Source organism: Dermacentor albipictus, chromosome 6 (assembly GCF_038994185.2).
Source record: "Dermacentor albipictus isolate Rhodes 1998 colony chromosome 6, USDA_Dalb.pri_finalv2, whole genome shotgun sequence".
NCBI lineage: Eukaryota > Metazoa > Arthropoda > Arachnida > Ixodida > Ixodidae > Dermacentor > Dermacentor albipictus.
Window position 1 is genome coordinate 65,619,547 of NC_091826.1, and position 12,947 is coordinate 65,632,493.

At 42.4% G+C, this 12,947-nt stretch overlaps 1 protein-coding gene across 12 annotated transcripts in view; it reads left to right on the plus strand.

Annotated features, from left to right (window-relative positions):
- Positions 1-8,263, plus strand: part of LOC135912313 (zinc finger protein 677-like) — a 46,568-nt gene extending 38,305 nt beyond the window's left edge. For 10 of the 12 annotated variants that reach the window (XM_065444703.2, XM_070540736.1, XM_070540737.1 and 7 more), the window contains 2 exons: positions 2,972-3,057; positions 6,123-8,263. In XM_065444703.2, the coding sequence (XP_065300775.1) occupies positions 2,972-3,057; positions 6,123-6,450 (414 nt within the window). In that variant the 3' untranslated portion in view covers positions 6,451-8,263. The remainder of the gene's footprint in view (positions 1-2,971; positions 3,058-6,122) is intronic. The other 2 variants (XM_065444704.2, XM_065444712.2) reach the window with 2 other exon arrangements.
- Positions 8,264-12,947: the final 4,684 nt, after the last annotated feature.

Genomic DNA, 12,947 nt, shown 5'->3' on the forward strand with positions numbered 1-12,947 from the left:
CGTTAGCACGACCTGTGGTGCTAATTATACCACAGTTAGTTAATATGGGGTTCACTAAGGCAATCGAACGCTCAACCTTTGGTAGGTGTTGAAGCCATGACCTTTGGTGTTAATTAAGGCGAAGTTAAGTAAGGCACTCGAACCATTCGAACCCCCAACTTTGGTTGGATTCGAACCTACAGTAGGTGGGGTAATTAAGGCACAGTTAATAAAGATATAGTTAATTAAAGCATTTGAACCCACAACCTTTGGTAACAGTTGAACACACAGCGTTTGGTATTTAAGGTGAAGTTAAATAAGGCACTTGAGCCCACAACCCAACATGGAGATACGGGTAAACCAGCCATATCTCCATGAGCCGGAGCAGTGAATGCAAAAGTCGAATGCACAGTGTGAGCAAATGAATTTCATCTAATGGGTGGGTAGCTTTCTCGAAAGTTCTATGAAGTGGCACAGCTCATCCAGAAACAGCACAACACATGCAAAGTATTTTGTTTTAAAAAAATATTCCTCGCCACGGTGGCTTAGTGGCTATAGTGTTGCTCTAGCAAGCACAAGGTCATGAGACATAATCTCTTCTGCAATGATTGCATTTCGATGGGGGCGAAACACAAAAGCACTCATGTCCTGTGCATTGGGGGCACGTTGAAGGTCCCTTGGTGGTCAAAATTAATCCGGAGTTCCCCACTATGTGCGCCTTGTAATCAAATCGTGGTTTTGGCATGCAACAACTCAGAATTCATTCATTTGAAGAAAATATTAAAAATTTAAACTTGTTTATTCGAAGATGTGATTTGTACTTTGTAAAGGTGCGGCCACTGCTAGAGGAAACATGAGAGCCCGCGGCAGTGCTCCCTGCCGGCACCTCTCGAAGTCTTGGCAGACGACCCACCATAGCAGACGACTCCCCAGGCTTTTCACCAATTGTTTTGATTGCACCTTTGCCAGAAGACTTCATGAGGCGCCGGTCGTGGGCACACAGCAGAGTGATGCCATGAGCTATGTGTTCCCACTTGCAGTGGCCATGCCTGTACATACAATTTTGTACATTGTTTGAGCGAGAGCTCCATTTTGTCAAAAAATTAAGAGAGGAAGGCCCAGAATACAGTCAGCTTTAACTAAAGCATGTCCTTTGGTTAGCCTATTGTGGCATTTAACTTCCACTTATTGTTTCCGAAGGGTGTTATGGATCCAAACGAATGCCAAAGTCTATGCCGCACAAAATATTTCTTTGTGATACGGCTCCTAACTGCTTAGTTATGCATCCCAATTTACACATTCAAATATCTTCAAGACCAGCAAGCTAAGAAAAGAAAAAATGTCACCAGAGTACTTGGCGAGCTATTCATTCGAAGTGACAGACCTAAATAAACTTTTGTCAAACAGGCCTGCTTTGTCTGGCTCAAAGCTTCCCTCATGCACCACCCTGTGGGATGCATGGTGTTTCCTAATCTACTGGTCTTTATGGATCAATGTTTTTTGGCATTTCTACATCTAATGACAAATTTCAAAAATCAGGATTTTTATCCTATCGAAGGAGTGTTTCTTTGTTTTCTCATCATTCCTTTTTCTGCCCCACACTAATATGATCTGCAAATCAGTTTACACATGCAGCACGAAGTTCATTTTGTGCTGTTAAGCCAGTTCATTTTAACAGTTGGATGACTTGCGTAACTTAGCTTGCAAAGAGTTCATAACGGTAGACCAGACATGAGTGAAGCATTGAGACGCATTCTCAGGTCACAGTCGTGCCTTTCCATCTCAGCACATTTATATTTTTCATGAGAAAAACGGTGCCTAATAGTACGTGTAGACATATATATTTGTATGTTCTTCTTGTGAAACTGCATGAATGGTTCTATTTCATGAGTTGGAGTCTGATTGGAAGTGGTTTGATCCATAATGTAGCTTGCCAATTAACCCTAACTTAGTTCTTAAACTAGTATTGCCATGTCCAAAATGCAGTCTCTGCAAGTAGTTTTGTTCAAGTTCTCATCCTCAAATTAGAGCATGCGGTACCGAAGAGATGCCCTTTCATCAGTTGATGAATAAGCTTCTCCGTGCAAAAAAAAAGTGAACCATGTGTATGGTCAAGAAATTAAGGAGTAGTAGTAGCAGTACTAATTTTAGCCTTCCTACCATCACTGCATATGTGCTAGTGTGTGCTGCAAGATGGTCGCATATGCTTGGGTGGCAGTTGTGGTGCATGCATTCAGGGGAAGTGGGCACCAATTAATCATGCTGTGCAGTGTTGCAATCAATGTGCATTAGAGCCTGCCACAAGGTAGTGGTGTTTCAACAAAAAAATTTCATCACTAACCATGCTGTAGAGGTGTTTCCTGTTGACTGGTGTTTTCAACCTAGTGACAGCGACACCTGTATATGTTTGGACACAGTGTGGATCACATTTTTCCCTAGCCATGTAAAATACTTCCCATGTGGTCTTGTAATGCATACAGGGCACCATTCGACAAGCATAGTGTGGCTGTTTCACACAAATACATGGAGTCTTTGTATAAGCCTTATGTGGCATTTCAACATGGCAAGTTATCGTTGCTCTGAAGTTTTTTACTGATAAAAGAAGTCAAGGAAACGTAATTGTTCTGTGACTGTAGAAGAACCTTTACCAGAACTTGCCAATCGAACTTTTGATGTGCCGAGTGTGGGCTGGCAGGAGAATTGGGACGCTTGGTGTTTGGAAAAGGTGCCGTTGTTATCAAGATTGTTGGCAAGCAGAAATGTCTGTTCAAAACAATGGCATTCTTCCATTGAAAACAATAAATATTCCAGTCTTGAGGCTTGGCTCGAGGTCATTAATAATTTGTCGTAATAGATTAAACAGATCCTCGTATACTGTGAAGTGCAGCACCATGCCCCCTGCCTAAATACTTTTGTCAACACGGAAGGGAAAAGTTTTTCTGTGTTGTTACTGTTTGTGCTGGCTTTATCAGTAACCTTTGTGCTGTTACAGATACAGATATCTCCATGCTGCCTGCGAAACGTCCAAGAAGTTTGCTTCAGGCTTTGCCAGAAAACCAGCTTACCAGAATCTTCACAGTAAAGCATTCACTTGTTTGCTCTATTACGTAACGCAGTTCGGTATCAGATTGGCTTAGCATTGCGGCAGCGATATGACTGTTTATGTGACTCTTGTCTGGAACAAGTATAATGGCAATTTCGCTTGCTGCCCCCATCATCTTACCATAGCAACCATGAGAAAAAAAAAACTTTTTTTGTAGTATTCACCGAGCTGTAATCGTCAGGATAAAGAAAATGACACCGCAATGTACGGGCAGAGAATCACAATGTAAATTATGCAGGAGAGCCGACTCTGGCATCTGCTAATGCGTTTGCTGTTCTGTTATTGATGCAGAGGATACAATTGCACTCGGCACACGTAGCACGCCCCCGCGGTGCTCTGCCCCCGCTGCTCACCCTCTCCACAACTGGCCTTTGGCAATGGCTCTCCCCTACTTTTTTTCTCCTGGCTGCTGGCGCAAATACAGCACACCCCATGCCATTAAAGTTGTATATTAAATCTGCAGGCTCTTATGCAGTCAAGTCGGTCTGCAAAGTAGACAAGAATTGAATGAAGCTGCATGTTGGTTCGATTTCAAAAATGCACTTTGCATTGCTCGATTGTTGGATAAGTTTTGCAAGCTTAAATTGGTTGCTGCCATCTTATACCGACTTGTCTCAAACTGTTGTCATGCTACGCAGTTGTCGCGGTACACTGTATTGTTTCTGTCATGGTTTGTGTTTTGTTGAACCCAACGTGATTTCTCGTTGGGCATGTAGTGATTTTAAGTTAAGCTCGTTTGATGGTGGATTAGAGAACTCCTGAACACTTCTGTTCTCGGATAACAGTGCAGGCACGGCAAACGGAAATGATAAATTTCCTCTTCTTGTCGCCTATGTGCAAAGGGTTTATTTAGTGAAACAAGGACGTTCCTAAGGACATAGCTGTAAAAGTGAACGTTGATGCAGGTTTAATTTCTGGTTATAGTGCATTCGTTGTCCCATTTCTTTTATGTTTTAAGTGCTCTGTACTGAGATGTTAAACATCCACACATGTTTTTTTCGTTTGCAAGTAATCATTGTGTCATGATATGTACATGATATATGCAAGCAGAAAGTCTAGCAAAAGCCTAGATATCCCTGATGGTTTACTTGCTACTAATAGTGAGGACAGGCTGTGGGGTGGAGATAGCGAGAGTTTAACATGAATACTTTGTGTGGATTTCGAGTGATAAGATTTATCCAGAATGATCATGACAAGTGAATATCCACAGCTAAGCATCTGCAGTGGAAGCTGAAGCAGACGGCAAAGGTATATGTACACTGATGTGCTGAAGAGAGCGTACAGCGCACTCGTCTGTAGTTGGAGGTGGAACAAACAAAGGGGGAGAATGCGATGACTGTGGTTGGTGACACAGTGGTGAACGAAATGCACCAAATCTAGCAGCTGGTGCAGAGCAATGCCAAGCGTCGCCATCTGTACAAGTTCCAAAACAGCCCTTTTTCATCAAAAAAGGAAACACTGCTGTAAGATTGGTTGGCTCTCCCATATATATTTTTCTTTTATATCTTACTCTGTGCTGAAAACATAGTTCAGTCAAGCTAATATATAGCATGGGATTCTGCAGGTATTTAGAAATCTATCTAGTTTGTGAGTTAGCTTCAGTGGCAGAAACACAAACTGGTGGATAAGTTACCCTCAGAACTTTGCAGTTTCATATTACTTTTGTTGAAGTAGTAAAATAACTGTCACAGAAATATGGCGATGTTCTCCACTAGCAAATGTGGTGCCTTTCTAACCTTTATAAAAGCTGTGCTTATTTTATTTTTTCGTATGTGAGAGTGAAGCTGTTTATGGATAGGGTTCCATGCAGTTTTCGTGTCTGTGAACAAATCTGTGTGACCAAGAACTATCATTAGCAATGGCTCGTGCCACTGCTCATGTGGGCGTCGTCATTTTCTACCACAGCTGGCTCGTTAGTGCCCCCTCGGCGTAATTGTGCGAACGTGTTCGTACCACTGCTTGCATGTTCATCGTTGTCTTGTTCTACAGCTGGCTATGTTGCCATTCACCATGCCAGCGTTTCCATACTGCCCCTCCCTCTGCGAAGGCGCTGATGGCACTGGCCCACTGCCAACTGGTGCAGTGATTTCGGTCTAAAGAAGAAGTATTTTAATGATTGGAAAATGTAGAGAGGTCGGCCGGATAATGGAGCATCTGGCCTGCTACTCTACGTAAAGGAAGGGGAAGAGGGGAAGAAAAAGGGTTACAATGGCGGATGATAATGGGAGGAACGAGGCAAAGCTAGTCTAGTAACGTTGGAACGAGGTGAAGGACACATAACACAACTGGTATCACAGGCGTGAGTCCAGGCCCGTGTCACCTAGGAAACGTGAAAGTGCACGCACTGTCTCTATTGTCTGCCAATGGTCTCAAATTCTTTGCCTTAGTATATCATGAAATTGAAACACAAATCCATATAACAAATGTATAAGACAAATGAACACGGATGTATAAAAATAAATGTGTGTGCATACCTTTTGTCACGATGACCAGTAACCAGGACAATAAATGTGTTCGTACCTTTGTTCGAAATTCAGTGTCGCCTGTTTGTGGTGTGCTACACAGCTTTGCTGGCCATCCACCTTCAGAGAGTGAAACGGTTCAAGATTTTTTTTTCGTTTTATATCACTATAATTGCTTTAATTCATATTTCATTTCATGTTCTTTGTGTGTTAAAATATCAGTTGATGGTTTCATTGTGACGCAAAAAAATTCATATTTAGTTTAATAGGTGAGTGGCTGATGCAGTGTTAAATACAAAGAGTAATTCTACTAATTAGGCATAATATCAAAATTTCATGCCAACTCCAACCTCCATATATTGCCAGCAAGAATTTGTATGCATAGAGTGATGGGAACTTATGTGAGACATGTACCGCACTGCTGCCAAGACAGTGATGTGTTGTTTGTGTAGCCCAAGGTTATCATGTATTTTGCAGACAAGTGTGGCAAGTCTTTTTGATTGCCAGGTATAGCACACTAGTTCAGTTGTGTAACGCCTCACTTGCATCGCTTTCATGTGCTCTCTGCGACTTCGCAGGGTCCCCACCATTGGGGTCATTGGAGCAGTACGAGTCGCTCGAGTCTGTGCACAGCCGGCTGCATTCCTGCCGGCTGTGCCCTTACAAGACCAAGAAAAGGGCGCGCATGACGACTCATGTGCGCACACACACAGGCGAGCGCCCCTTCAAGTGCCACCTGTGTCCATGCGCATTCACTCGGAATTGCCACCTGAAAGAGCATCTGCGCACCCACACAGGAGAGCGTCCCTACCAGTGCCACCTATGCCCTTGTGCATTCACTCGAAATTCCCATCTGAAAGAGCACCTGCACAGCCACACAGGAGAGCGTATCATGTCGCGGAATAAACTCTTAGTCCACATGTTTTGTTATGCAGGGGAGAAGCCCTAAAGATCAGGGGCTTTCATATCTTTTTCTTTTTTTGTAGCTGAACCGATTGATCTAATTCTTTGTGGCACTAGGCGATTTCTATACTGCAATGTGAGGTTTCCTGCTCCTTCAGCCATAGAGTTCCTTGTAATTTTATCTAAGTTGAGCTGTCACGACTGTCTGTGAGAACTTCTTAAACTTTCTTTCCTGTGACTTCAGAGCTATGCCAGCATAACGATGGTATGGATTGTCTTGAATGTGGCTTGGTCTGAAATGTGCTCATGACTGTGTAAATAAGTTTGTCTATATTATTTTAACAAGGGAAAATAAAGTTAGTAAACAAAACAGAAACATATAATTAAGACCTGGGCAGAGTAGTATGTGCCAAGTTTCTCCCCTTATCGTTTCTGATGTGTCTACTACCTCTAGGATAGCTATGCCAGACCACACTCCAGCCTATTCTCTTCCTCTAGCACAGGGGGAAAGAGAGCTACACGTACATAAGAATTGCTTCCAAGAAAATCTGATAAGTCTTGTTGAAATGTTTGCTTAAAGCATCATTCCTTGTTCTGCTACTCCTGATCGCTTTAAATTTCCGTCTTTCTTTCAACTTCTGTCTTGTTCGAAACTATTTTCAAAGTTAGTTTCAAACATCACCAGATTGCTACCTTATTAGTGCATTTACATCTTGCCTAGTGTCAGGGCTTATTTGTTCCAGCAGTCCAGGTAAATACGTGATTTTATTGCAGTAGCAGTTAAAATCTCTAAACTTGTGTTTGCTGTGTCCATGCGTCTTGTAAAGAGCTGGAAGCAGTGTGTGTGGCTTCCTCGACCATTTTTTGAAGTTTTCTAACAAAAAGTGTAACGCCGCATTCTCTATATGTAAATTGTTGGAACCAAGCCATATAAGCTTATTCTTTCTACTAGCTTCACACTTATATGGAAGGAAACAGCAAGAGCTGCAGATGGAAGGGTGACACCCTTCACAACGTGGTCATGGGGTATATGTGTATCGTGTACATTTCAGTGTGTCATAGGTGTAGCCAGGCTTGCATTGTGACCGCGTACTCAAGTTGTACCTTGAGTACCATGATGTCCTGCATGATCTTGTAGCTGGATATTTGACATAGTAAGCTGCTTTTGAATTATGCTCCCTTTTTTCTGGTCTTAAACCCGGCTGCGGCGGCCGCATTTCGATGGGGGCGAAATGCGAAAACACCCGTGTGCTTAGATTTAGGTGCACGGTAAAGAACCCCAGGTGGTCAAAATTTCCGGAGTCCTCCACTACGGCGTGCCTCATAATCAGAAAGTGGTTTTGGCACGTAAAACCCCAAATATTATTATTATTATTATTCTGGTCTCAAAAATTGCATAGGCATAGTTGTCCATGAGAGGAAATTTTGCTGCTGCCTTGTAAAACAGAATAATTTGATTAGTGATCCGCAAACAAAAGTAACAGTTGTTATGTGTGTTCTTTCCTCATTTGAACATTGGCCCTGTATGTGTTATGTGTTTTGGGACTTTAAGTATAGTAATACATTTTTTATTGTATATTATGTCCCAATTGTGAATTTGGTTCCTTGTACTGCATTTATTTTTATGTTTAATAACACTGGCATTCTTAAATTGTCATTACTTCAGTACTGCAATGTGTGCCTATCACTTTTTCTCTTTTACTGTTTGAGAAACCTGTATTGTTTATTTTAGTGAACATATTTCATATGCTGCTGTTGTATAAAGTTGTGATGAATATATGCTTCTTATTAAAAGTGGCGATTGTCATATGCTTCATTTCTGCCTGTATTATAGAGCTGTTATAGAACCAGAATTAGGCTTATCTAGCAGTTATTTAAGTAGAGCTTCGTACTCTCTCCTAATGCTTTTTGGCGAGTCTTGATCGCGTTACCATGAGTTTGCTCCCTTCTGGTCCTTTCCCCTTGATCGCAACGGAAGACGGTGCTCATCAAGCCACCACTGTTCTCAACTCACCCTTGTACGCTCTCTCTCAAAGTAATGCATGCAGCGTGCAAGGCCTGATAGGATCTTATCACACTTGGCCCTTATATGGAACATGATGCTCCTCCGCCTTGAGAGGTGCATTCACAAGCAGCCACTTGTAATTCTACCATTTGACTATCTGCATCCACGGAAGTTTATATTTACTGTCTTGGTATACCTTTGCTGCTGCAGTAAAATTTCATCATATTCAAGTGTATAAGCACACTTTGTTGCATTGAGATTTTAAATACATGGTGTTCTATAGACAAGAAGATATAAAAGGTGAAATACTTTGATATATTGAGTATTTAATTATACTGAAATTTGTTATATCGAGGTTTGCCTGTACTTCTATGCCAAAAAATTATGTGATGTTTTGTTTAATCACAACTACATTATGCCGTATGTTACATACGTGTAACACACCACTTTTACCACTTAGCCATAACATCAGAATTGCATGCCTGAGTCAACCTCAATGTGTAACCACCAGAAGTTTGTTGCTTGCAGTGAGGTTCCTTATATATACCAAGACGTGTAGATTGTAGGTAGTAGTCTGATGCTACATCCGGTGCTGCAACAGTTCATTGTTGCCGCCACAGTAATATATGGGTTAGGTTGTGACGTACTTTGCCAAGAAGCGTGGCAATCCTCCTTGATTGCCAGGTGCAAACCTCTAGCTCCATCAAGCATTGACATATTGTTTTCAACGCCTTCCTGTGCTCTCTGTGACTTCGAAGATTCCTCGCTTCCAGAGCCCCAGGAGCAGTACCAGTCACTTGTGTCCTTGTATGCCCGTTTTCATTCTTGCTGGCTGTGCACCTACATGACCAAGAGCAAGCAGCACATGACAGGACACCTGTGCAGCCACACAGGCGAGCGTCCCTACCAGTGTCGTCTGTGCATGGACACATTCGCAGCATCTGCACAGGCACACGCGAGATTGTCCCTTTCCTGTGTGAACTGAAGCATGTCCTTACGGAAGGATCGACTCTTGATCTACATGTCGCATCACACAGGGGAGAAGCCTTAGAAGTGAGGGGCTTGCAGGGTTGGTTTTTTTGTCAGTTGATTGGTTGAATTTTTTATAGCAGTAGGTGATTTCAAAACTGCATAGAGAAGCTTTCAGCTGCCTCAATCATACTTTTTTGTAATATTACCAAAATGAAAGTTGACTACGGCATATATTTTTTCACGAAAATTACAGACTTGTGGAATTCTTACACGAATTGACTGGAAAAAAAATTGACCTTGCCAGTTGCAAAGTTAATATCACAGAATGTAGTGCTGTAGATAAAACTGCTAGAAGACGAGGCTGCCAGAAACACTAAATGGTAGACTACAAGTAAAAATCATAGGTCTGAAGACAAAGCTCGCATTACCAATTTTCTTTCTGTCTTTCTTCAGAAACTTTAGTTGTTTCACTTCTGAGAATTTGTGATACTTTTTTTGGCAGACAGAGAACAGTAACCAGGCTTTAACATTCTTTCATCACGAAATATTTTGTTAGCTTTTAATATTCGAACATAACTATGTCTTCTCCAAATAAGAATATAAATACTTAGTGCATAATATTTGCCCACCCCTAGTTAGTATAAGTTACCAGTAACTAGCTCATTGCTTTGTAATAAACACACGCAGTAGTCATTGTGCACTTAAAGGGGCCCTGAAATGATTTTGACGATTTTGTACAAACGTACTGAGTCATTAGAGTAGGTCCTGTAATACGGTCGGTGTAGTAAGGTCCTGTACGTAAGGCATGTAATTTATTATAAGGTTTTAAAAATTGTACATCGCTGCACACTGCTCGGCGTAATTTTCAGCCGCCCCTGCCCATATGACGTAAATCACCCAATTGACGTCAGTAAGGCGAGCTATCCGATTGGCTGCCCATGCAGGCGCGTAATCGATAATTTTTCCATCTTTATGGTGAACAAATTATGTTCATAATAGTTGAAATGTTAGTTAATTTGTTTGTATAAAAAGAAAGTAAGAGAAAGAGAATGCACAAGAACTTCTCACTACACTTAAGCACTTCCGGCACACAGCAAGCGTCGTCTTCTTGTGTTACAACATGCTCCATTTTGATGAGAGCTCAGCAGTCAGAGTTGGTCTCAGTGTTTGCGCAAGCACTATGATTCGGCTTTGTTGCATTGTGGACTGCAAACGTGGCAACTGGCAATATGTCAAGCTGCGACATCTTGTCCCTCTGCAAGGCAGCAGACTAGTGGACTGGCTGCAGTGCATCTGATTGTATCTGATCGGCGCCAGAATTTGCACGTTTGCGGCCGTCCCGTTACAGTGGAGCATTACTACCACAATAGCATTTTGCGAGTCTGGCATTCGGGTAAATGCAAGTGAGGGGACAGAGCCTGGCTTCTTGACCTTGCTGTTTCATGGGATGAGCAGAAGCGCAAACATGAATGGAGGGATGGATGGAAGGTAGGAGCGTCCCCTTTGGAACGGGGTGATGACAGTTGCCACCATGCTCAGCTTTTTATTTTTGTTTACCTGTGTTGTGTGTTATTAAGATTCGCCGTTTTCTTTAAATACGTCTTCCTACCCTTTTAACCTTATGCCATCTCTCTGCTTTTGAGCCGCCAATCACCTTTTGCTAATTTCCACCGCATATTTATTTACATGGCTATTGTTATCTCTGAACCCAAGGCCTCAGGAAGCGTGACTGTGCCTGCATCGACATTGGGATGGATACGGTCACATTTTAGTACGAGGTGTTCTATTGTTTCTACAGATTTACCACACAGTACATGTGTCTTCTTCTTCATTAAATTTTTTTTTATAGCTTCGCGTTCTAAGATATCCTGACCTAGCTTCAAAGAGTAGCACACTGCCTCTCGAGTTATTATAAAATGCTTCCTTCCTGATCTGCTGTTTCTACAGGGTGTCTACCAAGTTACGTTTCCAAATTCCCTGAGTTTTCCAGGTTTTATTCCCTGAGTGCCTTTGCGAAATTCCCTGACTGATGCAGAACTATGTTTTTGTCAAGCCAAGCTGAAACCATATCGCCCGGTGCTGTCACTCTCTAGTAAGCATATGAAAAAATTAAAAAAAAACGACTTAATCTAATTTGAATACTAAAACTTCTCCAGGTGACAATACTACCAATGTTATTTGGAGTAGTGTTTATGTTAAACCAATGGAGTAGTGTTTATGTTATTCAAAAAGAGAATAGAAGGGAGAAGTTAGTAAATATGCACGGCAAATAAAATCTCTTCCAAAGAATTGCAAATTGAGTCGGACATTTTCAAATACGAATAAAAAAGGAGATGCATGCAAAAGCAAATATTTTCGAATATGGGCTATTTGCATCAACTGATAGCAAGCTCAGTGGTATGAGGCCCGAACTTTGTCACAATTGAGATTCTCTCTCAACAGCTCGTAAGTCAACCTCAACTGTTCTGACATACTCTCAGCCCGCGCACGATGCCTCAATGTTGTGTTTCACCTATTTAAAGAGTTTATTTTGGCTTGCATGAGGGACACTTGCATCTCGGCATCAGCCAACACTTTGTTTTTTGAGCTCAAGCTCCTTAAAAATGGCGGAAACACGCTTCCTTTCCCGTTCATGCCTCAATGCGTTGGTCCTTTCTGTTCTTGTACTCCTTCCGCCACTCATTCGCCCCACGAACCATTTGAAGCATCTTGGTCAGTTGCACAGTCCACGTCCGAGTTTTTGAACTCCTTAGGGGCCGCGAAAACGTCCGAAAAATTGGCCAGTTGGAAAAAAATAAATGCCTGTCATTTACTGCCCTTAAGGGCTCAAACCGCCACAGACACATTCGAAAACGCTCTGAAGGCTTGTCGGTACACGTATTAGGCATATCGGTGCTAGTGCTCTGACAGGAAATACCGGGTGCACGCGTGTATAATGAAGGAATACATAGTGTGTCCCGTGGCAATAGCCCCTTCCCACGCTTGTTATGCTTCACTGCAATACTTTTGCGTATGCTTCACCAAGTAACATATCTGTAAGGAGGCGAAGCTGACTTTCGGGATCTGACAGGCAATGCACCGTGCTTTCCAAGCTTCTAAGCCAATCGCTAAGACCGCAAAGGCGGAGTCCGTGCCATTGCTGACAGCAGTGAATTCTTTTAATAAAAAAAACACGGCACCCAACGGCAAGAAACTTAGCGGATCTGCGTGCGAAAACGCCGATTTGAGGCGGCGAGGTAATCAAAATGGCAGCAGTGGTTTGAACGTACATCTCGAGCCGCCCATCGCTGCAAGCCGCACCGCACGCTTGCGGTCGCGCGGAAAATTGCACGTGTCCAGCACTTGTGCACAAATTACCATTTACACTGTGTGCACAGTGTATACCTTACACAATGTAAACCGAAATTTCGGAGCCGAAATGGAGACCACTGAGCATATAGTGCTGAGATGCACAGACTTTCGCTAGACTCTGACAGAGGGAACAGTGGCAGATATGGAAGGGGCATTAGGTTTTCCCGGGGAA